At 35.8% G+C, this 25098-nt stretch overlaps 1 protein-coding gene across 6 annotated transcripts in view; it reads left to right on the top strand.

Moving 5' to 3' along the window:
* The window catches only part of PIK3C3 (phosphatidylinositol 3-kinase catalytic subunit type 3), a 157756-nt gene that overhangs the window by 52575 nt on the left and 80083 nt on the right, over positions 1-25098 (top strand). For all 6 annotated transcript variants that reach the window (XM_014850180.3, XM_044774652.2, XM_070513135.1 and 3 more), the window contains 6 exons: positions 7586-7672; positions 10077-10172; positions 12836-12907; positions 15640-15744; positions 16411-16503; positions 23109-23294. In XM_014850180.3, the coding sequence (XP_014705666.2) occupies positions 7586-7672; positions 10077-10172; positions 12836-12907; positions 15640-15744; positions 16411-16503; positions 23109-23294 (639 nt within the window). The remainder of the gene's footprint in view (positions 1-7585; positions 7673-10076; positions 10173-12835; positions 12908-15639; positions 15745-16410; positions 16504-23108; positions 23295-25098) is intronic.

Genomic DNA, 25098 nt, shown 5'->3' with positions numbered 1-25098 from the left:
AGGTGTGTTCCCATTTTCAGCACTGCAGCAGTACTATGGATACTCCTGCCAGCTAGGAAACATTCAGGCACACACTCAGGGCTGCCAGGGAAGGGTAAGGGATTTCTCACCTATCTCTACCACTTCCCAGGGAGCTGGTCCATCCACCTTCATATGTGTAGCTATGTGGGTCTCTTAGGCATCCTTTTCTGCTGTGTGGGTATCCTCCATTGGTTAATGACTGTCCATTTAGTTGTAGCTCAAAGGGAGAGAGAGAAAGGGAACAGCTCACTCCACCACGTTGCTGACATCACTCCATAATTTTTGTTTTTTAAATTAAGCAAGCAGTGCTTTCGTTTTTACTTTCTTTTCTTTTGCTAGGAAAGCTTTGCTTTGATGTAACATCTGTTACCAGTCTTCCTCTCTTTCCTTCTAGTTCATCTGTGTGAGCCACCCCCACAGGATAGCTACTGACAGACAAGTGGTGTGGTTCCGCATCCAGGAACTGAACCTGGGCTGCCAAAGTGGAGTACGCCAAACTTTAACCACTAGGCCATGAGGGCTGGCTCTTGAGTTGTTTTTAGATGGGTTATTTGATTTGCTCATATGCTGTATTTTGAAGTTAAAAGACATAATTATAAGTTATATTTGAATGCTTAAAATTAGGATCAAAGTTTGGTATATATCTTTGAATTGTTTCTATCCATTGTAGTCTATTTTATGTGTTTATTTTGTTTTCACAGCTAGATATTAAACTCCTCAAACAATCCTACTATCTTTTAATAAACAAATAAAACTAACCCACCTTGTGTAGCATCTGTGAACTTGGGCCATGTATCTAGTATTGTTTTTTAAATACAGTGACATGTCTTTTGTTAAGATAAAATGGGTCTGTGAATATGGAAGAAACTGGCCAAGGAAAATTTGTAGAGTGGAAGACATTGCTCTATAGTTTCCCTTTGAGTCTGTCTATCTGCCCCTGTGTCGTTGTCTCCCTGACCCCTACCGTGCCTCGCCTCCTCAAGCAGACTTGAAATAGATAAGCATTGTTGTTCAGTCCTTCTCAGTCTTTCCCCCTTCAGGCTTTAAGTGTAGTGTCTACTATAAGGAAAAATCTAGATCATGATGAAACTCAAGAAAGATGATTCCCAGCAAGCATTTTATGTACGTATAGATCTTTCTACACTCCACCTTGAAGAGGACTTGATTTATTTAGCTAAATATTTACTGAGGCCTACCATTCTGGTCTCTGTTTAATGCATGAGCACATTAAGCTCACTTATGTGCTGACAAACCGTTTCCTCTGTCTGCAAGATTTCATCTTGTTTGTTTGACTGATTCCTTATCCTTCAAGCCTCTGGTTAAATGTGACCTGCCTGAGAGGCCTTCTCAAGAACCACCCCCCCCCCCAAGTATTTTCTGTCACAGCATCCTGTTCATTACCTTCATATTACTGTTTCAATTTGCGGTTACACATATAGGCATTTGCCATATGAATGGCTCACCTGTTCCTGCCTTTAAGTTCTGTGAGGGCAGGGAACTTACTTCTTTTGTTCAACATTCTATGCTTATTTCCAGAGCAGAAGACCTGATGGAAGTTTGTAACTTCTAACAGCTATCAAGTAATATGTATTTCCCTTGAAAGTATGTAAATACTAGGGAAAAGTGACTAGGGAAGAGTCTCCAGCTTTCTTTTGAGTATCACTCCCTCCCCTCCCCCCATCAACCCTGTAAAGTTCTTGAACAGAATTCCAAAGTAAACAAACATTTGTTTTCCATTCTATATCACCCTTCCTTGTTAGAAGCACTTTGAATAAATGTAAATATTCATTGAGTGAATAAATGTTGAATTCTATCAACCATTCATAGCTCTAGCACTCATGAATAAGGAGTGACGAACTGTAAGTTGTGGTGATCATGGCAGTCTGTCTTTTCCCAGGCATCACCATCCAGTTTGACATTCATTTCCCCTGCTATTCTTAGTCTATATACAATGCAGTGAGTTGGCCCACTTTTAGGTCTGTCCTTGGTACTTGTATTGAACACCTACTAATCTGAGACATCTTTCCCAAGCACATATTTCTGTCTTCCCATTAAATCTGATAATATATGATTAGTACTCCAAGTAGTTTCCTGGGCATGTTGTTATGTGGTCTCACAGATTCTTTTATTTAAATAGCTTTTAAAATCCATTGCTGTTTAATTCTTGAAGAAGCCATAACTCAATAATTATGCTATTATTTGTGTGACAGTGGCCTTCTCTTCCAAGCTCTATATGACTTCTTGTGAATTCTGTATTAACTTGTGCTCCTTAAAAAGAGAGAATGACTCTTTTATGGATTTCTTGACCCGTCTGCTTTCTAAGATGGGCACCCTAGTGAGGATTATTTCTTTGCAAGCAATTTGAAACAGATTGTACTAGTTTTACCCTGCTGATTAACAGAATGCAGATTTTCTCTTTTGAAAGATCTAGGTCACTGACATTTCAGACCCAAAATGAAATATCAATTGTTAAAGTTGAATTTTGGTCTTCAGTATCTATAGAAGGTCCCAGACTGGAGATAACTAGAGCTGCTCGGGACTGCTAAAAACCACCCATGTCTGTCTGCATTGCTATCAGCATCTATGAGAGATGAAATGACATAGATCATGGGTTAATTGCAATAGTTGCTTACAATTTGCATAGTGCTTTGTAGTTTTATAAAATTTTACAAAATTTTTAGTGAGAAATTTTCATCTAATATTTAATTATTTCATCTGCATTGAGTCTTAAAAGTAAAAGACCTTCTGGTTTGAAGAACTGAAAAGGGTGGCTGGAGTGTAGCTTGTCAGTTGGAGAGTTGTAGGAGATTATTTTGGAGATGAAGGCAGGGGCCAGTCGTTTAATAATTGTGATAACTAATTCTAGACTTTCCCTGCTGCCTAAAGTCTAGCCAAGAGCTCATTTTACCATTTCCAGATTCTCTCCCTCTGCTCTTTTGCAATTGAGCAATCAATTATATTGTATGCTTGGACTTTCCACTAAGTAAGTGTTATGCTAGCTGGTCTCCAAAGATGACCCTCAATGAAACATGCCTCCTGACACTTACACCTTTCCACATTGGATCTGTACTAACCCTGTGACTCATTTTGACCAATATGATACAGCTGAAATGGTGCTATGCCTGTTCCTGGCCTGAACCTTAAGGCAGCTTGATAGGTTCTGTTTTTGTGCTTTGGGGAATAATGAGCTACCGTCTAAAAGTCTGGCTACCCTGTTGGAGTGACTGTTGAAAGACCACCTGGAGAGGGAGCAGCACCGAGAGTACACGCAGGAAGAGAGAGACCGCACCACCTTAGTTTCCCAGCTGAGCCCACCCTTTCCCACAGAGGTGTTGGAAATATGAGTGAAGCTATCTTGGACATTCCAGCTCCAGCCCCCAAATGATAGCAGTCTCATGAAAGACTGTTAGACCAATAGAAAAAAAAAAAGTCCAGATTCCCCTCAAGAAGGTGACTTCTTGACTTCTCTGAGAATCATGGGAGATAAAAAAAAAAGAATGTTGTTTTAAGGCACTAAGTTTTAGAGTGCTCTGTTTCTTAGTAATAGATAAGTAGCACAAGTGGCTAGGGGACATTTTGAGTGGTAACTTTCCAGTTCTGCAGGAATTATAAAACTAATTCGAGAAATACTTAGAAATTCTGCTCTCAATCAGAGAGTCTGGTGCAGGAGACAGGCTTGTAAATAGACAGTCATAGCATAAGTGTAGTTGCTTGTGCATTCAGCAGTTATAGTGATTTTTTGCTATCGGTATATAGATTTTCCCTGTTTTTCATTATAGTATTTTATAATGTGTGTGTACTATAGTTTACTTAACAGTACCCATTACTGATGGACATTTACATTCCTGTATGTGTAAATTTTCTATATTGCAAATAATGATACACAAATGTGAATGTATCTAGGATAATTTAAACTTGTCCTCCAAAGTGGCTTTACCACTTTATGGTGCTACCATCCTGACCATGCATTCTTTGATAGCTATTCGTAAGGTTGAGAATCGCCATCTTTAGTATTCAAGTAGGGAAGCTACGAGGATGCTATATAAGAAGTAAAACATATTAGCAACAGATCTGAGTTCTGGAGCTAGTGAGAAAGACTTTAGAAAATTTCTGATTTGTCCAATGATTTAATAAGGAAAAGAAGAAGCCCCGCCACATCCTCCCACGTCTAAGCTTAATTGGCTATTGGCTGATTCTTTCCTCGAGGGAATCAACTACTGTATCATAAGTATGAAACTAGTGTTTGGTAAATTACAGAAATTAGTTGAACTTAAATCTCTTAGTAAGAGTGCATCAATAGACAGGATAACAAAGACTGGTGGAAGGAACATAGACTTTAGAATCATATAGATCTGGCTTTAAATCCTAGCTCTGCCACTTCACTGTGGTTGTTGATAGTTCTGACCCCAACTTGTGGATGATTATCTACTTCATAGTGTGGTCAGGTTTTAAAAAGTGCCAAAAATTTGATGTGTAAATAAATATTATTTTTCTCTTCCTTCTTGCTGTATATATCTAGGAAGTGAATATAAGCTTTTGTTACAAATTCTGTACTGTTACTTTGTTCATAAAAGCAAAGGATGTAATATGACCCCTTTTATTTTCATTAATTTTAAAAACCGGTTTGGAACATGTTGCAAAGTGACAGAGAATATAATTCTTTAAAGACTGCATGAAATAATGCTACCTGTCTTATTTTGCATTCATTATCTTATTTGAATTTGGGGAGGAGGAATAGAAATTAATACTTCCATTTTGTAGATGTGGGTTAAAAAATGACAGAGTTTGAAAATGGAGTGCAAGGTTTCGAACCCAGGTCTTCTGGCTCCCGGGCTAGCACTCCTTCATTTAGGTCACATTGCCTGATGTTCTTTTGGTTCCCTTGTGACTAATTCTTGGTCTCTTTCCATGTTGCAGCATATTTGTCTAAAATTCCACCAGAGCCAACAAAATGTTTATCCCTGCTTTATGTGAGTAGTTATATGCTAAGCACTTGTTGTTGCCTTATCAGTTTTTGCTTAGAGATTACCTCAGGTGAAAAAGAATTTGTTATTTGGAGGAAGGCTAAGCTGGTACTCTTTCCCTTTTTTTTTTTTTTGGTGAGGAATATTGGCTCTGAGCTAACATCTGTTGCCAATCTTCCTCTTTTTGCTTGAGGAGGATTGTGCCTGAGCTAACATCTGTGCCAGTCTTCCTTTGTTTTATATGTGGGATGCCTCCACAGCGTGGCTTGGTGAATCACGCTGTGTAGGTCCACACCTGGGATCCAAACCCGTGAACCCCAAGCTGCCAAAGTGGAGCACACCGAACTTAACTTCTCTGCCCCTGGGCCAGCCCCTGATATTATTTTTATATTATAATGATCCTGAAGCTTTTTGTATGAAGTTACTGTTTTCATTTCTGTAATCGTATGACCACATAGCTGTGATGAGAGTTGCTTAGTTGACGAAGATAAAGAGTATTGATGGTGAAGAGTTTTAGTTCTGTGAGAGAGATAATTAATTAGTGGGAGTGTTTGGCATCCTTGTAGAAAAGCCATTGTAGCATGTATAATGGAAAGGAAGACACTGATATAGACAAGCTACTATGTGAGGCTTTGATCCTCAGTTTTGCTTTACACTATGAATTTGTTCAGAAAGAAAGAGGGAGTTTTGATAGATGGATAATGCTGATGTTTAAAATTACGCTTTCTAAGACAAAATCTTGTTCCAATTTGAGGACCTTGGAAATTATCTTGAATTCTCTGGATTTGAAGTGTCATTGTATTATTTAATTAGTGAAGCCAACAGTAGATTGGTATGGAAGAGGACTCTACCAACTGCAACTCTAGAAATTCTTTTATAACTGTTAATTCTTTTATCACTGCTTCTTAAAATTAAAGCACACCAACACACCTATGCCCTTAAATCTTGGAGTATTAAATTATAGACTCCAGAGAAATACCTTACTGTATATAACTCTTTATTTTTCATAATGTTTTTTAGATTGAGAGGTATGAAGAAAATAGAAAAAAGTAGTTTATGTCCCATTCGAGTAACTATTCTTACTATAATTCTCTCTCTTTGTCATAATCAAAATACAAGAAGTGCAGGACATGGAGATAGTTTCAGGAAAGAATTCATCCTCTTTTAGCGTGTTTAGATGGCAGATTGTGGACTTTTTAAAAAAAATTTTTTTAATTGTTTTTCTCTAAAAAAGCATAATGATTATTCTCTAGCCAAGTCCATTTCTTATCCTGATAGTTGTGAATGGTTTCTGTTATGTACAGGAATGTATCAAATATGAAAGTGACATTACTAGTTTTTTTTCTCTTTTTTGTAGATTTAAAAAAAAATTTTATTTATTTATGTGTTTTTTTGCTGAGGAATATTAGACCTGAGCTAACATCCATGCCATCTTCCTCTATTTTATATGTGAGATGCCACCATAGCATGGCTGACAAATTGTGTAGATCCGTGTCTGGGATCTGAACTTGTGAACCTGGGCTGCTGAAGTGGAGTACGCTGAACTTAACCACTAGGCCACTAGGCTGTCCCCTAAAGATTTTATTTTTGTAGTGCAGTTTTAGGTTCATAGGAATATTAAGAGAAAGGTATGGGGATTTCCCATATATTTCCTGCCTCAACACATGCAAGGCTCTTCCCTTATCAACATCCCCCACTGCAGTGGTACATTGTTACAATTGATGAACCTACATTGGCACATCATAATCAACCAGAGTCCATAGTTTACCTCAGAGTTCACTCTTGGTGTTGTACAGTCTGTGGACTCAGACAAATGTAAAATGACATTTATCCATCATTATAGTAGCATACAGAGTAGTTGCACTGCCCTAAAAGTCCTCTGTGTTCCACCTTTTCTTCCCTTCTTGCCCGCTCACCCCGGACAACCAATTATCTTTTTATTGTCTCCATGGTTTTACCTTTTCCAGAATATCATATAGTTGGAATCGTACAGTATGTGGCCTTTCAGATTGGCTTCTTTCAATTTAGAAATATGCACATAAGTTTCCTCCAAATCTTTTCCTGGATTGATAGCTCCTTTCTTTCTAGCGCTGAATAATATTCCATTGTCTGAACGTACATTTATCCATTCACCTACTAAAGGCTATCTTAGTTGCTTCCAAGTTTTAGCAATTATGAACAAAGCTGCTATAAACATCCATGTACAGGCTTTTGTGTAGACATAATATTTCGCCTCCTTTGGGTAAATATCAAGGAGAACAATTTCTGGATTGTGTGGTAAGAGTATGTTGTTTTGTAAGAAACTGCCAAACTCTTCCAGAGTGGCTGCACCATTTGTATACTGCAGCTTTGCTATAATTGCTTATTAGTTTCAGGAGGTTTTTGGTCCATTCTTTCGTATTTTCTACATAGATGATGTCATCTGCAAATAAACACAGCTTTCTTTCTTTCTTCACTGTCTGTATACCTTTTATTTCCTTTTTCTTGTCTTCTTGTATTAGCTGGTGCTTCCACTATCATGTTGATGATCATTACCATTTGTTTGTCCTCCTTTCTGAGAGATCTATGTTAAAACTTTCTCCATTATGTTTGTTCTGCAGCTCACCAAAGCTCATCGACAAGGACACATGGTGAAAGTAGATTGGCTGGACAGATTGACATTTAGAGAAATAGAAATGATAAATGAGGTGGGTTTTATCCTTCCTTTTTGTTTCAAAATATTTTCTCCAGATTTCTAAATCAAGAATTTTTTAGAAGAATTGTTTATTGCCAGGTATCTCACAAATGTTGAAATGTTAAGGATAACCTGTAGTTGTGATTTCTATGCTAATAAGTCGAAAACTTGAGATATCCGCCTTTCTTATGTTTTAATGTTATAGCAAACCATGAAGTAGGTAGTGGATATTATAAGTGTATTAAGTATCATATAAGTGAAGCCTGTATTAAGCTTGATGCCTCACTTGTGCGTTCTCCCTCTCTTCATATGGCTGCCTATGATCAAATTCAAGTCAGTCTTGGATAAATCTGTCAACACAATGCTACCTCTTCACTTCAAGTTACGTTAAATCATCGTTAGCAGTTCCTCTCCCCAGTTAAGATACTGTGTGTCTTATGTACTACTTGTAGGACTCTGCACCCTTAATAATGTTACATGGGTCAAGTAATGTATTTTTTTCTTGATCTTGTGTATTGGTTTGAATATGTTTAATTAAAAGATGGCTTCAGGGGCTGGCCCCGTGGCCGAGTGGTTAAGTTCGCGCGCTCCGCTGCAGGCGGCCCAGTGTTTCGTTGGTTCGAATCCTGGCCGTAGACATGGCACTGCTCATCAAACCACGCTGAGGCAGCGTCCCACATGCCACAACTAAAAGGATCCACAACGAAGAATATACAACTATGTACCGGGGGGCTTTGGGGAGAAAAAGGAAAAAAAAAAAAATCTAAAAAAAAAAAAAAAAGAAAAAAGATGGCTTCAATGTACCTCTTTCCGTAAATTAGAACAAAAAATTTATTTCTTTTTTTGTATATTTGTATGAAAACACTAGCTGTTTAGCCTAACATTCTCTGTCGAGAGAGCAGAAATAAAAATTATATTCATAACATTAGGAGCGAGGAGTATTACTTTTTTGATATGTTTAGCTTATAATGATGACCACAAGGCACAATTCTCTTAATTTGTATTCTCTGAGCAGTTTTCAGCAGATGGAAAGAGAGAGAAATTTTTAATTTTACAATGAATTATAAAAGTTAAATTCTAGCATTGTTCATTTTTTACAAAAAATGAGTGGTGTTTCATAACATTTAAATTCAGTATGAATACGGGACATCTTTTCTAAATTTACTCGTAATACACTTTCATATACTGAAACCAGAAGAAAAGTTTAATTTTTTAAATTTTTATGGTACATACCAAAAATAGTTTAACCAAAATGCTTAACTTATATGGAAAACGTAATGTTAGGGCTTCCTTGGCTCAGCCTTTCTTATCCTCCCTATCCCGACTCTTGAAAAGGTAAGAGACCATTAGCATTACCATAATAGACTATGAGATGCTTTCATAAAGCTGAACAATTTGTGACCTCTTTAGACCTTTATGGCTTTATACATATTGATTTAATAGCCATTTTAAAAACTGTTTTGGGTCAAGACTAATCACCCTTTTAGACTTCATTTTTATTATTAACATAGTATTTGCTTTTTTTTAAGGGAACGCATTTATACACACAATCAATGTTTTCGTATGTTGGGGAAAAAGTAACTATTCCCCAGTATACTTGTAGTATATTGATAAAAATTTACAAATGACTGTTAGTCATTTTCCAGCCATTTATAAATTGTGAAAAACTTGTAAAAATTATATCTATCAAGCTCAAATGAACTCTTTCCTTTGTTACATACTTTTACTTTTTGTTTTTTTGTGATACTTAGATTAATTTCTGTAGTTAGTTATATCATTTAAGGGAGAACTGTTCTTTGCTTAAAATTGTTAGAAGTACAAAACATTGGGGCTGGCCCCATGGCCGAGTGGTTAAGTTCACGTGCTCCACTGCAGGCGGCCCAGTGTTTCGTTGGTTCAAATCCTGGCACGGACATGGCACTGCTCATTGGACCACGCTGAGGCAGCGTCCCACATGCCACAACTAGAAGGACCCACAACGAAGCATATACAACTATGTACTGGGGGGCTTTGGGGAGAAAAAGGAAAAAATAAAATCTTAAAAAAAAAAAAAAAGAAGTACAAAACATCTTTATTTTTGGAATAAAATAGTTCTTATGCAAATATATACAAAATACTTTCATGATTTTATATCATAAAATGTAAACTACCGTATAAACCAAACATTTCATTAAGTTTGGAGAAGGAGTTATAAGTGAACAGTAGACACTACTGGATAAAATAGTAGTGCTGTGTATAATAAAATAGCAGTACTGTATAAAATAGTGCATTTATAATAATGAAATAAAAATTTGTTACATTTTAAGTTATACTTGATAGGTTTATGTATTACTAAATGGGGAATAACAGTATACAATGATCCTTTAAGAGAATGTTGAAGATGATCATTTTTCATAAAAATCTTTTTCTTTTTTTAGAGTGAAAAACGAAGTTCTAATTTCATGTACTTGATGGTTGAGTTTCGATGTGTCAAGTGTGATGATAAGGAATATGGCATTGTTTATTATGAAAAGGTATTTGCCTTGGAACTGTTTATAGTCTCTAAAGTAGAGGGGAGAGGAAACATTAAAAAAAATTACTGTTGTTCCTGCTGCGATGAATTATTTGGTTGCGGGATAGTGGCAGACAGCTGTCAGCAGCAGCTGTTTATGTATACACAAATCAAATCGTATAGCTACAACAAGATTACAAAAACCGATCATTCATGTAATGCAGTTTTGGGTTCCAGAATTCAATAAATATGCAAGAGATTAAAAACTTTTTGATTAATTGTTCTTCAGATTGGCAAGTAGGACATTAAAGCAATAGCTTTTAACAGTTAGTATTCATTTGAAAAATAAAAAGAGGGAATCATATTTTTTAAGTGGTAGGCTATTGAAAGTTAAGGGTATGTTTGTTATTTGAGTATAATGTGTTGGAATGTATATATGACCTAATATAAATATGCTTATGAAAGACTTCATAAATATGCATTTACTTTTATAATATATGCAGAATTAAGAAAACCGTGTTATTAGTAGGCTGAGTGATAAGTATGCAGTTATGGATTTACTCTGATCTCATTATATGAAATAAAGTAGTTGTATGTTTGATATTTAGCTACTTGAAAAATATCTGTGCCTTAAATGTTTGTTGAAGGGTCTTCGTTTAAGTACTACAGAAATGTGTATTTCCAAACCACATAAACCAAGTACCTTCTATTATTGAGAAAATACTTAGACAAGTGCTTAAATCACTGTGAATGAGGACAGACTTTGATACATGGCGTAATAGCGTAATATTTCTTCTAGCATATAGCTAAGCTTATATGCGGTATATTTGTTCATTAGAAGCAGCACTTTTAAATTACGTTTACACTTCATTGTTATTTATTAAAGCTGTCATGAGTGATTTTTTGAAATACATATATTTTTATAGCTATAAATTACTGTTTGAAACATGTTTTCAAAATGGATGTTTAGGATTTGTTTAGTCAATTTATAATCATTTTTCTAGTATTTTTCAAGTAATATTCATATTTTTTCCCTTTAGCTTGTACCCTACCTTCCCTTTAGTAAAAGGTTAGGAAAAGTTAACTTGTTTCAGCTTTTTATTTTATAAATGATACTCCCTAGGAAAAAAAGAAGAGGAAGATAGACTATTCAACATTATTTATTAATTCATTAGAAAAACTATGTTAAAAAGGAAGGGAGATTCAAATGAATGAAATTGTTTTGTCACCAACACATTTCAGTAAAATCACATTTTACGTTTTATAGTATATGCAGTTTCATTAAAAGCAATATTTCCTGCCCATATGGAGTTTATATTGCAAAAACTTGCTAATGGAGATGGTACTTTCAAACGTTGGAGATCTTTTGAAAGACAGCTTTGATAATAGATGAAATAATAACAGAATAGAAATTAGAAGAATTTCAAGTATTTTTGAAAAGGTTCTTGACCCCTTTCTACTGCTTCTTGAAAATTGCCCATAAATTAATGCCTGTCTACCTACCCTGTCATATTTCCACTTAGTGTAAAGATTGCTGGGCTAGTGTATTGAATCTAATGAAAATAGACTTTCTTGTCACCTGTCTTTTGTGACAGATAGCCTTAGTGAAGATTACTTGTCACAGTTGGGCTGATAAATGTGTTTTCTGGTGTTGTGACTGAGAACCAGCCTGTTAAACAACGGCTGTGGGGATTTGTGGTTTTCTGTAAGACTCAATTACCGAGCCCAAGTAAAGTCACAATACTTCCCCTTTTTCCGTCTCTTCTGATTTTGTTGCACGTATCTAAAATTGAAAATATTCTAGCATTTGGAAATTGACAGAAAAACTTGATGCTAGGTGTACAATTGTGAGGCATTGCATTTCGACGTTAATTAGTTTGCCTTTTCCAGTGTGTATGCTGTGACATTTATAATGCTGAATTATCTTTCTTGCCTAAATTGGATAAAAATAAAAGCGTTCTTTTAAAATGATAATACCAACAAAATAAGACAGCTTTATTTCTTAAGAATTGATGGATTGATATTTGGTATTCATGTTTACATTGTGTTGAGTAGGTGTTTCTCTGAGAAGCAATGCAGCTGAGTTTCTAGTTGTGTATAAATTTGGGTAACATTAACCCACACTTAAAATTCTGCTTCTTTGAATGGAACTGAATTGTGATAATTTGAAGAGTAACCAACATCCACTTAGTAACCCACACTTAAAATTCTGCTTCTTTGAATGGAACTCAATTGTGATAATTTGAAGAGTAACCAACATCCACTTAGTAGTTTTTGCAAATGATGCCACACATCCATTGTGACATATTTCAGTTATACTCTGGTTTCTTGTTGTAAGTTTGAAAATTAGGACATGTTGGTTTTGATCCTTTGTCAATATAAACAAAGTTAAAAAAAATCCAACAAAAGCAATCTGTTAATTTTAGACTTCATATCTCTAAAAGCGGTAGTATAAAATTTTATTGTTAGATTTTATTTTTCTCAGAATTTTTCATCAGCAACAAAAGATAAAGAGTGGATATGTATTTTAAAATATAGTTAAAAGAAGGTAATGTTTTTAAAGGGAGGAATGATGTTCACCTAATAGGCTTAAAATACATTGAGGTGTACATCATCGTGTATTGTTTCTTACTATTGATTAAATTTTATATATTTATTTTTTTAACTTACAACACTGTAATCCAGGATGGTGATGAGTCATCTCCAATTTTAACAAGCTTTGAGATAGTGAAAGTTCCTGACCCTCAGATGTCTATGGTGAGTTATTGTCAAATTTCTTATGAAAGTGCTTTTCTCCAGAGTGATTATTACTTACATCCATGTCATATACTTTCTTTTTAAAAAGTGTATCTGTAACTACCTAAAAAGTATGTCTATACCTACCTCATAAATCCACTTCAGCTATCTGGGATCAGATTCAGAGGGAATTTTTACAAGAAATGTCAACACCTAAAAATAAGGTCAGGATAGTATAGTGTGGGGAACCATTTTATTTGAATTATTGAAAGAGCTAGGGAGTGTAGTCTTGAAGTGAGGACTTGGGGGAACAGGTATCTGAAAGATAGTCATCATACAGAAGGGGAATTTGTTTATACCAGGAAGTCACACTAGGACCAGCAGATGAAAATCTTAGGGAGACTGATTTTGTTGAAAAATATGGAAGATCGTTGCTGCTACTACAGCTATTCAATTTGGATCATGGTGACTTGGATGATTTTGAGATACCTACCTATTGAATTTTTGAGATGATAGCTATCTAGGGGATATGGAAGAGGAAGAATTCTTACTTTGCAACAGAGGTTTAATTAGACGACTTTAGATTTAGAAAGTTCCAGGCGAAAAATCCTTTTAGGAGCACAATACATGGCGTGATGTTCACACGTATAACTCATTTATGTCACTCTGAACCATTTTATTCTCATTTTATAGATTTCTAATTAGATTAGTTACCTTCCTAATTAGACCAAAGTAGTTTAAAAGTAGCACATTGGAAGATGAAAACATGATGACCTAGGTAAATACAGGTCATTAAAGCAGGAAGTAATGGCTGATGGCCCAACATCAAAGAGATGGGAGAAAAAGAGTATAAAAAAGTTAGGAAAAAGGTTACTTGGGAATCTTTTAGAAACAAACACCCTAAGTACCTTCACAGTCCCTATGCATAGCATAATGAAATCAAGTTAGTATATCTACAGTTGACACTGGAATTTTCATTATAAAATCAAATTATATTTTACATTCTGGATACTTGCAACACGTGAATGGACATTCTTTATGGTTACCTTCAAAATGGCTTAGAGTAAACAAATTTTCTCATACTGGGACCTTAGATGTCACTTTTGTGTAACTCCCACCAAAATGTCAAGTAAATGAGATGTCTGTATATTTAGTGGATTCTCTCCAAAAAAATGCCTATTGCCAATTATAGTTTTAGCATTATGGATGCTGTAATTAAAAAAAACAAAATAGAACTAGGAACTCTGTTAAAAATTTTTACTTTTAAATGCAAGCAAGCATAAAACAAAAGATTAAAAAAATGAAACTACCCTCCTCACCCTCTATGTTCATGAATTCTGTTCAGTTTGTAGCTGTGATTATTTACTAAATAGAGGAATATATTTTAACAAAGAAACTTTGAGTACCACTGAGCTGGTGTACCACTGTATCACACAATAAAACAGACTGTAAGACTTCTATAATTACAAGTGTGGTACTACACACATAGCTATACAAATTGACTGATAAAACAGAATAAAAAGCCCGGAAATAGATCCAAGCACATATGGAAATTAGTATATGATAAAGGTGACATTTTATCATTGGAACTTAGTGCCAGGGAACTGATTAGCCATTTGAAAAAGATAAATCAGATCCGTACCTCACACCATACATAAGGGAAAACTCCAAATGGATCAGGGATTTAAACGTTAAAATATGAAACCTTACTAACACTTTACTCTCAGTGTAGGGAAAGACTTTCTAAGGATGACTCAAAATCCAGAGGCAGTAAAAGAAATGATTGATAAATTTGTCTATGTTAAAAAAATTGCATGGTGAAACCACCATAACAAAGTCAGTCAAAAGACAGTTGACAAACTGGAAGAAACTATTTGTGACACATCACGGACAAAGGGTTTGATATCTAATATATAAAGACTCTTAAAAACTGAGGAACAAAGGATCAAAAAGCTAATTGAAAATTAGGGAAAAAACATGAACAGACAATTCACACATGCAAAAATAAATAAAATAAAAAGTCTCTTAAGCAACATGTTCAAAACTAAGGGTTTTGGCCATAGGCAAACTCGTGAACAACAAATATGTGTATTCAAGCCTTATGGTCATTGTCCCTGCCTCACTTACTACTGGCAGTTGAACTGCTAAGACGATAGTGCAGTGATACCACAAGGTAGCTAGTAGTGCAGAGGCAGAGGGAAAACTTTAGTTTGGGTTATCAGGGGAGATTTTAGAGTGATGGTGATATTTAAGTGGATAGAGGATGTGAGTATGTGGGGAATGAAGGCTAGAGATTTTAAGAAGCTGGAATGGTTGTGTGTATTATGGCGCTAGTGAAGCACAAGGCATGCTTAGTTTCCCTATCTCAAAATGGTGATTTATTTGTAAGAGATATATAGGAGATTAAAGTTACAACAATAAAATGTTAAGTACAATCGTGTGCCACGTAGCGATGTTTCAGTCAATGGTGGACCACGTATTTGATGGTGATCCCATAAGATTAGTACCACAGAGCCTAAGTGTATGGTAAGCTATCGCATCTAGGTTTGTGTAAGTACACTCTATGATGTTCGCACAATGACAAAATCGTTTAATGACGTATTTCTCAGAACATACCCCTGTCATTAAGTGACGCATAACTTTATTCTAAAATGATCTTAAGTAACTATTTACTTTCCTATTTCTAACTGGCTATTGAAACTTTGTTTTGGTGAAGTTTTCCTTGTTGATTAATACTTTTAAATAATTTGTAGGAGAATTTAGTTGAGAGTAAACACCACAAGCTTGCCCGGAGTTTAAGAAGTGGACCTTCTGACCATGATCTCAAACCTAATGCTGCTACAAGAGATCAACTCAATGTAAGAGAATTCATAAAATACTAATATAAAAATAATTAAATGGGTATTTTGGTTTCAACTGATGTGATGTGATGCCGCTTCACTAAAAAGTGATTCAGATGCATGTTTTTTCCAGGTTAGTGAACCCTACGTAATTTTAACAGTTTCACACTTTTGTAGTTTTATTATCATTTTGGGGCTTTCAGCAAGTATATTAGCCCTGGAGACACAGCTACAAATAGTAGCATATACTTTCATGATATAGTGTTCTTAGAAGCTGGCCCTAAGTACACTGCCTTCAAAAGGCCTTGGTGTGCACACATGCTTTGATGTGTGCGTTGACTTTACAAGAGAAAGATTTATTGTTTGGGTTTTTTCCTCTTTGGTGGGGGGAGGGAGCTTTTGTTATTTTGGTTTGTTTTGTTTTTGGTTCAATTAGATTAGCTCTATAGTTATATACATTTATCTGGAGTGTGACTTTTTCATCTCATCTTTTTCTCCCCCTTACACTGTGATAATTAATCCCTTTGGACTGATAAGTACAGCAAATTTAAGTCTTACTCAGCTGCATGTACATTCTCCTTGCTTTTATAATAGTTCTATTATAGAAATATTTAAATAACTGAAATGGAAATGTATAGGAAGAATACATTTGACAAAAGTAGTTCTTTTTTTCCTTCCTTGTAGATTATTGTGAGTTATCCACCAACCAAGCAACTTACATATGAAGAACAAGATCTTGTTTGGAAGTTTAGATACTATCTTACTAATCAAGAAAAAGTGAGTTTCTTGAATATTTTCATATATCAAATTTATCTACAGATTTTGTTGCTAATGAACAAGATGAGGTAAAACTGTCATGGAAATAGAGAGTTATCATAGAATTAAAAAAAAGTTATAGAACAGTATATCTCACACTCTTTTTTTAAAAAAATTATAAAGGTATACACACAAAGACACATGTACCAGTTTGTTGATGCATAGACAGTCTTGGAATGGGTTAAGTCAGAGAGACTTGGGTTCAGTTTCTGGCACTAAAACTTATTCTTACCAGATAGGTGAGGCAGATTGCTTGGGAAGCTTGGTTTCCTCATTATTCTAATGATGACAACCCTCTTTCACAGGTAGGGTAATACAGGTGAATAACCTGGCCATGTACCTGGCACAAAGTAGGTGCAGAGTAAATCTTGATTCATTTCTATCTTCATTTTTCTTACCTCTTTGAAGCTAGGTGACTAGCCAAATACTTACATTATTAAAAGAAATGTAGGATTCTGGAGGAGATGTGGCCAGAAAGTATGAGAAATGTGATTTGAAATGTGCAAATTGAGTTGGAGTGGCATCCAGCTTGGCATGCAAGATAGAGGCTGGGTCAGAACTAGGCATTTGCTTTCCGTAATGAAACATGGAACAGATAGAGTTTCTGGAGAGAGAATTGTGAGGAATTAGTCAGCACTAGACTTGTGTCTGGAGACTTGGTTTTGAGTCTTGTTATTGCCACTAAGAAAGCTTTTTACTGCAGGCAAATTACTTCAGCTGTCCAAGTTTTAGTTTCCTCATATTTAGTAAGAGTCTATTAAATGATAGTGAACTTTATGTCTCTTCTAGTTCTTAAAATAATCTACAAATTCTTCGAACATAGCTTCAAGGACTAACTCTTAAGGTATAGTAAAAATAACCAGCATCTATTAAACAGCCTCTGTGTGCCATGGATCTTTTAAATCCCACAGCAACCCCACAATGTAAGTATTATTGTTATTGTTCTACAGATGAGAAAACTTGAGTAGTAGCGATTAAAGGACCTTTGCAGAATCATAAAGCTTATAAGTGCTTCCTCTTGATATGCTCACATTTGTGAGTTAGAAGAGATGGTAATCAGTGAAGCCGTAGAAGAGAGTATTGTAGAGAAAACATTTATAGCATCATGCACATGCTTCAGCAGGAATCCTGAAATGCATTGGGTGCAAAACAGAGAAGCATCAGGAAAATTAATATCTGCCAGAAAGCTGTTATATAATTTTGTGAGAATGAATGCATATATTTTACTTGAGATGGTCTTTTAGGTACTTTAACTTGTTTTTTCTGAAACAATTGTGTTTCGTTTAGTTTCTCAAGTAAAGATAAAAATCCTCTTGCAGCTCATCTTAACTCTTCAACTTTTCCTCTTTGTCTTTTATTGATGCCTTGGGAAATTCTTTGTAGTGGAATCATATTCACTCTCCTTTATATCCATAACAAGAATAAGAGAAGAATTTTAAGTTTTTTCTGTTGCTTTGAGTGTTATTCTCTTCATCACTGCAAAAAAGGAAATATTCATCCATAGAAACACAGGTTTGTGATTTTGTGTTTTGTAAAAAGATCAGGTGAGTACATGATACTCTGTTAAATGAAGAATAACCTTTGTCACAGAAATTGCATCTTGAATGCTGCACAGTGTTGTCCAAAATACATGACAAGATACTGAATTAAACCTGTTACAATGTATAGGTTCAGGAAGCATGGAATAGATTTACAGAGCAGAACTGCCTAGATAGAAAGGCTTGCAAGAAAAATTGTTTGTTTAAACAAGTAGTCACTTCCCACTGAAATTCAATTACTTCTAGATATGTGCAAAAGAAATAAAATGCTCAAGTGATATAAAGTGTGTGACAAGTTTCATTTAACTAGTTGATTTCAAGTTTTCGAAAGGTGGGTGATGAAACTTCAATTCTCAGGACATATTATAGTATTCTGATTATCACTAGAGTAGAGTGAACGATATTTTTTAATGTTCAAGAAGCAGTTTTCAGTAAACCAAATATATATTGGCCTTGAAGTGACCAGAGGAATTATTCACACAGCCATATTTGTATCTTTGTAATAATTTAAAATGGGTTTTGTAGAAAACAAATACTCCTGTACTCCTGTCCCTTAATTTATTTACACAAAGAATTTTTTCAGTGTCAGTTTCTCAGGAACTGTGATTTAGGTTATTTGGCATTTGGGCCCTGAGGCTGAAAAGATTTCCTAGAGAGAAAGCAGTGCGCAGAAAATGAATTGGTGGAAATCAGTTCTTACACAGTTATACTTCTTATTTATTTTTTAATTAAATTTCATCTTTCCACCTGTTATTTTCCAAAATGACCTGTCTTGAGTGTTTCAGATGAAAACCCTCTAGTTTGGATTTGATGTTGCACCTAAAAAGTTCGCAGTAATAACTGTGTCCAACCAAACCAGTTAAATTTATGAAGTATTTTTAAATTTGTGTTCCATAGCCTGTAGGAAGTGACTCATTTTTATGGAACCCAAAATCTTATTATTGTAACTTTTCAAAACCAGCTTTTACCATGGTAAATAGCCTTTCTTCTTATAAAAATGTTAACTAAAAATAACTGTTATTTTAACTGAATGCCTTCCGCTATGGTTAGGAAGAGTCATATTTGGTGAAGGAAATAGTGATGCACTGAATGTTCCTAAGAGAATGCTTCTGAAGTAGCTACTGAGACAGTGACAGCAGGACAATAATCATGTTTGTACCTCATGACAAGAAGTTGGTGGTGACCCATAGCAGAAATGAATTCAGTCCAGCAAGCATTTGTTATCAACTATTGGCCTAGCATTATTCAAGACTCTGGACTTTAAGATGTCATTTCTCTGTCTTCATATAAATTAAACTGTTTTCCGGAAGGATATTCATGCACAATTAAAATGGAGATGTATAGGAGAGTGGTTGACTGAGGATTGCTCTCAGTAAACATTTAGGTAATTACTATGAGTGATAGAAGTGTGGGGTAGAACAAGATCACTGTGCTGTGATATGAAGGAGCTTTCACACAGCAAAGATTGGTCAAAGTTTGAGTAAGCTTTTATGGTGTTTTTTATTTGATGCTCATTTTTCATGGGGAGGAATAGCATGAGTAACACAGAATGTCTGGTTCAGAGACAGAAAAGTCTGTATGAGTGGTTATGAAGTAGAAAAAGTGGAATCAGTTTATGATGCGCCTTGAATTTTATCCTTGGGAGTTGGATTTCACTGGCAATAGGAAACCGCTAAAGCAACAGAATGTGTCTTAACTAGTGATGTTTTAAGACAAACTAGGGTGGATTGGAGCAGAGCTGAGAATGAAAAAAGCAACAAAATTAGGAGGCTTATGTACTGATTTTGAGAGTGATAGTGGAGGGCAAAGGAAGGGGGAGAAAGAAGAATGTATAAATGACTTGGAGACAACTCCCAGGATTAGGCCTGAGTGCTTGAAATGAGGAAATGTGGCAAGTGGAAGAAGCAGGGTAAGGAGATATTTTCATTTTTGAATTGAAAATCTTAGAACAACTGTGATATTGCAGTATAGTAAGAAATATCTGTTGGGTCTTCATCCCTGGTTCCTGGCACAGTTTCTAAAACTCTAGAAATTTCATGAGTTAGGAGTGTCTTTTGTTATTCATAGTAATCCCCTTTCAGCCTTACCTGAATATATGCTAATAAGATAAATCTTGGAGGATGGGGCTGATTGCCAAAGGAACCAACCATGTGATTAGAGGGTTGGAACTTTCAGCCCCACCCTCTGACCTCTGGGAGAGGGACTAGGGATTGAGTTAGTCACCAGTGGCCAGTGATTTAATAAATCCTGCCTGTGTAACGGAACCTTCATAAAAACCTGTAATGAAGCTCGTGGAGCTTCTGGTTGATGAATGCATCCACGTGACAGGAGAGTGGCACACCCCAAACTATATGGGGACAGAACCTCTTGTGCTTGGGACCCTTCCGGACCTTGCCCAATGTACTTCTTCACCTGGTTATTCATTTGTATCCTTTATAATGAACCAGCAGTAATAAGCAAAGTATTTCTCCTGGTTCTGTTGGACATTATAGCAAATCATCAAACCTGAGGAGAGTGTTGTGGGAACCTCTGATTTGTGGCCAAGTCAGACAGAAGTGTGGGCAACCTGGGGACCCAGAATTGGCAGTTGGCATCTGAAATGGGAAGTGGTCTTGTGAGGCTGACCCCTTAACCTGTGGAATCTACACTAACTCCAGGTAGTTAGTGTCAGAATTGAATTAAATTGTAGGACACCCAATTGGTGTCCACAGAGAATTAGAGAATTGGTTGGTATAGAAAACCCACCTATGTGGTGTCAGAAGTGTCTTAAGTAGAATAAGTTTTCTGTTGGCAGCAAAGTAAAAATTTCCAGTAATCGATTTAATAGAAGTTAAAATTAAAAATATATATGATAAATAGTTTTTTCAGTTCTGAAGTGATTGTGATTGTGAATTCTAAAAATAGAAAATAATAGTGAGATGATTCTAAAATAGAAGGGAGGTTAACAAAATATTTATTGCTGTTAATATAAAACATGGTAATAAATGCAGGTAAGTTAACATTTGACATTGGACTCAACATCAGAAATAGAATAACAATAATGATATCGAATAATAAAATATTAACATTTATCAAGTATTATATACAAGGTACTGTTCTAAACATTTATGTTCAAGAACTTATTTAATCTTTATCACATCTTATGAGATAGGTCGCTTAAAAGATAAATGATGTGCTCCAAGCGGCTCAGTTAATAATTGTTGGAGCTGGGAATTAGGAATTGACCCCAAGCACCCTGGCTCTCAAGTCTGTACTCTCCAGTTATCCGCAGAGTCTGCTACCTCCTTGCTTACATTTGTAATGTTTAGCATTATAAAGTGGTGGAATTCTTTGTACAGTGCCTTAAGTTCCCTGGCAGCAGTGTGCTCTATAAATCTTGCTAGTAAATCTGAGAATCTGGGGGTTAGATTGCTGCAGTTATTGAATTGAGTACATTGGCGTGCTGCAAGATTTGCCTATAATAAGTACATACCCACACGTTTCTATTAAGACTGCTGGTGTACTGTGAAATGGAAAAGCTTTCACTGTAGTTATTTAAGAAGTATTACTTTGTTTCCACATTCAACCGAGAAGTACATTTTAGAAGTAAAAAATAGATGCGTGGAGTAAATTAGTAGGGCAATCTGTGTTCCTCTATGGAGACGGAACATTATGCTAAATGGTGTGCAGGAGGTGCAGAAGAAATGGATAGCTGTCCTTGGGGAATGCAGGAGGGAGATCAGTGTTGGTGAGGTAATGGCTCCAAGGGGCATGGGCTTAGCTGATTAGGAGATGGTGGTGCCTTAATGGTAGGGAGGAACTGTTGGTGGAAGAGGCACAGGCTGAGACTTAGTACACCTGGATTCTAGGTCTAGATTGTCAACCACTTGTAGTGATGGGCAAGGCGCTTAACTGAGGTTATATGAAATTTGAGCATTGGACTAGGTAATCTCCACAGTGCCTTTTTTTCTTAGTTTAGTAAAATCAAGAATAAATTAGGGGATGGGCATGAAGGTTTGTTTTGTTTCATACTATACAGTAATTGTGTTTTGTTGTCCAAGTGGACGTTTTCTTGAGAGCTTGACTGGTTGACTCGTGAAAAGATTTTAGTTTGGCAGAGCAGGAATTTAAAATTTTAAAGTTAGCTTTGTTCAAGAGATGAATTTGTAGAGGGAGACAAAGAAGAAAATGTCTTGGGTTCAGTTGGGAAAGTGTTACCAGTAGGGAGACCTAAAATAGAGATTGCTTTTTATGAAAAACAGTTATGTACCTTTCTTAAAAGAGCATTTATTACATAGGCAACCATGAGTGATATGAATCTAGTTAACTGACAGTCTTGTGAAAACTTCCGTATGCTACCAATCTACAGAAGTGAGGTTCCAGAAAGATGCTACAGCCAGCTGGATCATAGAATATTTGCTGCTGCTTCTGTATATACCTGTTTTTATTCTTGTTTCTTTGAGTTTTTTTTGAATGTCTGTCTTTTTAAATAGTTACTTCTCTGTGTAAGAGAGACATACATATTCAGTTTAGTTTGAGTCCTCATGTGGGAGCCTCTAGGAAACCCAGTGACTTAGGGGAGGTGATGGAGAGTGGGGTTAATCGTAGGGATTCTGCCTTCACTTGGCATCAGACTCTTTCATCCATTGGCTGCAGTATTTTGTGTCACATATAGATGTAAAATGAAGATTGTCTCTAAGGCATCTCAGCTTCATGAGACATCTCTTAAGTACTTCCATGAGGCATACAGTATTTTAACATAACAAAAGCAAAATGAAGAAAAGTCAAAACAAATTTAAAAATTCATAGTGTTCTGCAAGTGGTTTGGCCTGAGAAATGTGGAGTTACAGGGAACATGGTTTTTTTTTCCTCTCCTGTAGTGTTTTTCTAGGATCATATGTATAACTTTGTTTAGCGTTTACACAAGGAGTCTACCATTGACTGTATGACTGCCATCAGGACCAAGTGGAACTGCCTCGTCACTCTTGACTTTCCCTAGCCCAGGCAATGGCCTCTTGTTTCTAATTTTAAAATCTTTTCTGATTTTAGGCTTTGACAAAATTCTTGAAATGTGTTAATTGGGATCTACCTCAGGAGGCCAAACAGGCATTGGAACTTCTGGGAAAATGGAAACCAATGGATGTAGAGGATTCCTTGGAGCTGTTGTCCTCCCATTACACCAATCCAACAGTGAGGCGTTATGCTGTTGCCCGGTTGCGACAGGCAGATGATGAGGTACATTATCCATTACTCCTCCTCAACTGGGCACATTTTAAACTAGAGACTGGTTATAGACTCTGCGTGCGTGTGTGTGTGCGTGTGTGACAGAGAGAGAAAGAGAGAGACAGAGATTTTAGAAGGGAAGAGGATATGCTAGGTGTGTTTTCAGAAGTAAAATTAAAATATTCCTCCAAGGACTTCTCTGTGAAATGAAAACTTACTTCCTGATCTGTTACGTGATAGGACAGTCTCTCCCAGGACATTTACCTGGCAGCAGAGCTTGTATTGCTGTGTCTGGAAAAAGGAATTCTAATGAAAAATGGTTTAATGCAGCACCAGCTAGGGAATAATTCAGATCCCCTCCGTCAGTCAGTATACAACAAGCCACATTTAATTGTAGCCTTGGAAAGCCCTTGGGGCCTTTAAAGCAGAGAGATGCATGGTCATCTTATTCTCCTTCAAACTCCTTCTTTAAACTTTCAGCTGCTGACAATTAGGTGTTTATGTAGATTTTCTGAAGGTGGTTTTGAATCCTCTGGAAAGCAAAGACTGCAAACTTTATGCTGGCTATTTATATACATATAAGGCCACCAGGGAAGGAGGAACACTCTGTGTTGACACAAATCATTGCTGGACTTTGGATTTTAGTAATTCCTAATGAGGCAGACTAATCCAGCAGTTTGTTTTTACTTATTAATTTTTATAGAGTGAATATGTTCTCCAGTATAACCTAATAGTTTGTGCCAGCCCCTAGGGCTTGTGGGATATGGGATGACTCTTCTCAAGCCTCGATGCTGATCCCATAGAACAGCTGTTATCAAAGACCTTTTTTTAAAAATAAAAATAAATCATTTTTGAATTCATAGTGGTATCTGAATATCAGGAAGCAAAATGCAGCATTTTAAGGTTGATAGTGCATGTGTATATTTAATTATAGTAAAATTTAAACACTAAAGTACATCGTATAGTGAATGCTCACATAGAATTTACCTGTCTTCAGCAGCTGTCAACTCATAGCCAGTCTTGTTTCATCTGTAACACCATTTACTCTCTCCTTCCTGTCCCCTACCTGCCACTAGATTATTTGAGGCAAATCTCAGATGTTGTATAATTTTGTCTGAATAGGATGTTTTTCACTCTCCTATCAAAAAGCAATCTAAGCATTGTGATTATCTTCTCTTTTTTCGTTGTCTTTACTATATCACAAGTAAAAAATTTATTACAATGTTTATTTGAAATATTGAAATATTTATTTTGATGTTTATTAGAAATGTCACTTAAGTCATTAATTCTCTATCTATGTTTGACATGAGTCATAGAGTTTAAATAAAGCCCTCTGGGCTGTAGTCCAGACAGCCCCTGGATGTGAGTTCAGAATTTAAATCAAAAAATTGTAAATCATCATTTTTGATTGTCTGACGTCACTTCCCTTCCAAGCTTAGAGGCTAGGTATTTGGTTGTCTCTGGAGTGATCAGTGTTCATGCAGATACTGAACTATTTTTAGACCATTTTATAATTTTTATTATGAGATAGATGATAATGGTAGAAACATTGCATGTGTTCCAAACTCCAAAATATGATTCAACTATTCATAGTTATTTTAATTGAGGTTTTAGAGATATAGCATAAATAGTATGGCAGTTATCTCTTGATTTCCCTTTCTGTGAACTTAGTTCAGTAATGAATTATGTATACTCAGCTAAAACAAAAGGTTTTTAATTCTTTACTACTGATTCTTCAGATGTATATTAAGATCTGAATTTTGTCTTTCCTCTGACTCTGTGTACCTTTATATATGTCTTTGGGAACACTATACGT

Source organism: Equus asinus, chromosome 7, assembly GCF_041296235.1.
Source record: "Equus asinus isolate D_3611 breed Donkey chromosome 7, EquAss-T2T_v2, whole genome shotgun sequence".
In the NCBI taxonomy this organism is placed as follows: Eukaryota; Metazoa; Chordata; class Mammalia; order Perissodactyla; family Equidae; genus Equus; species Equus asinus.
This window is presented reverse-complemented; position numbering and strand designations above follow the sequence as displayed.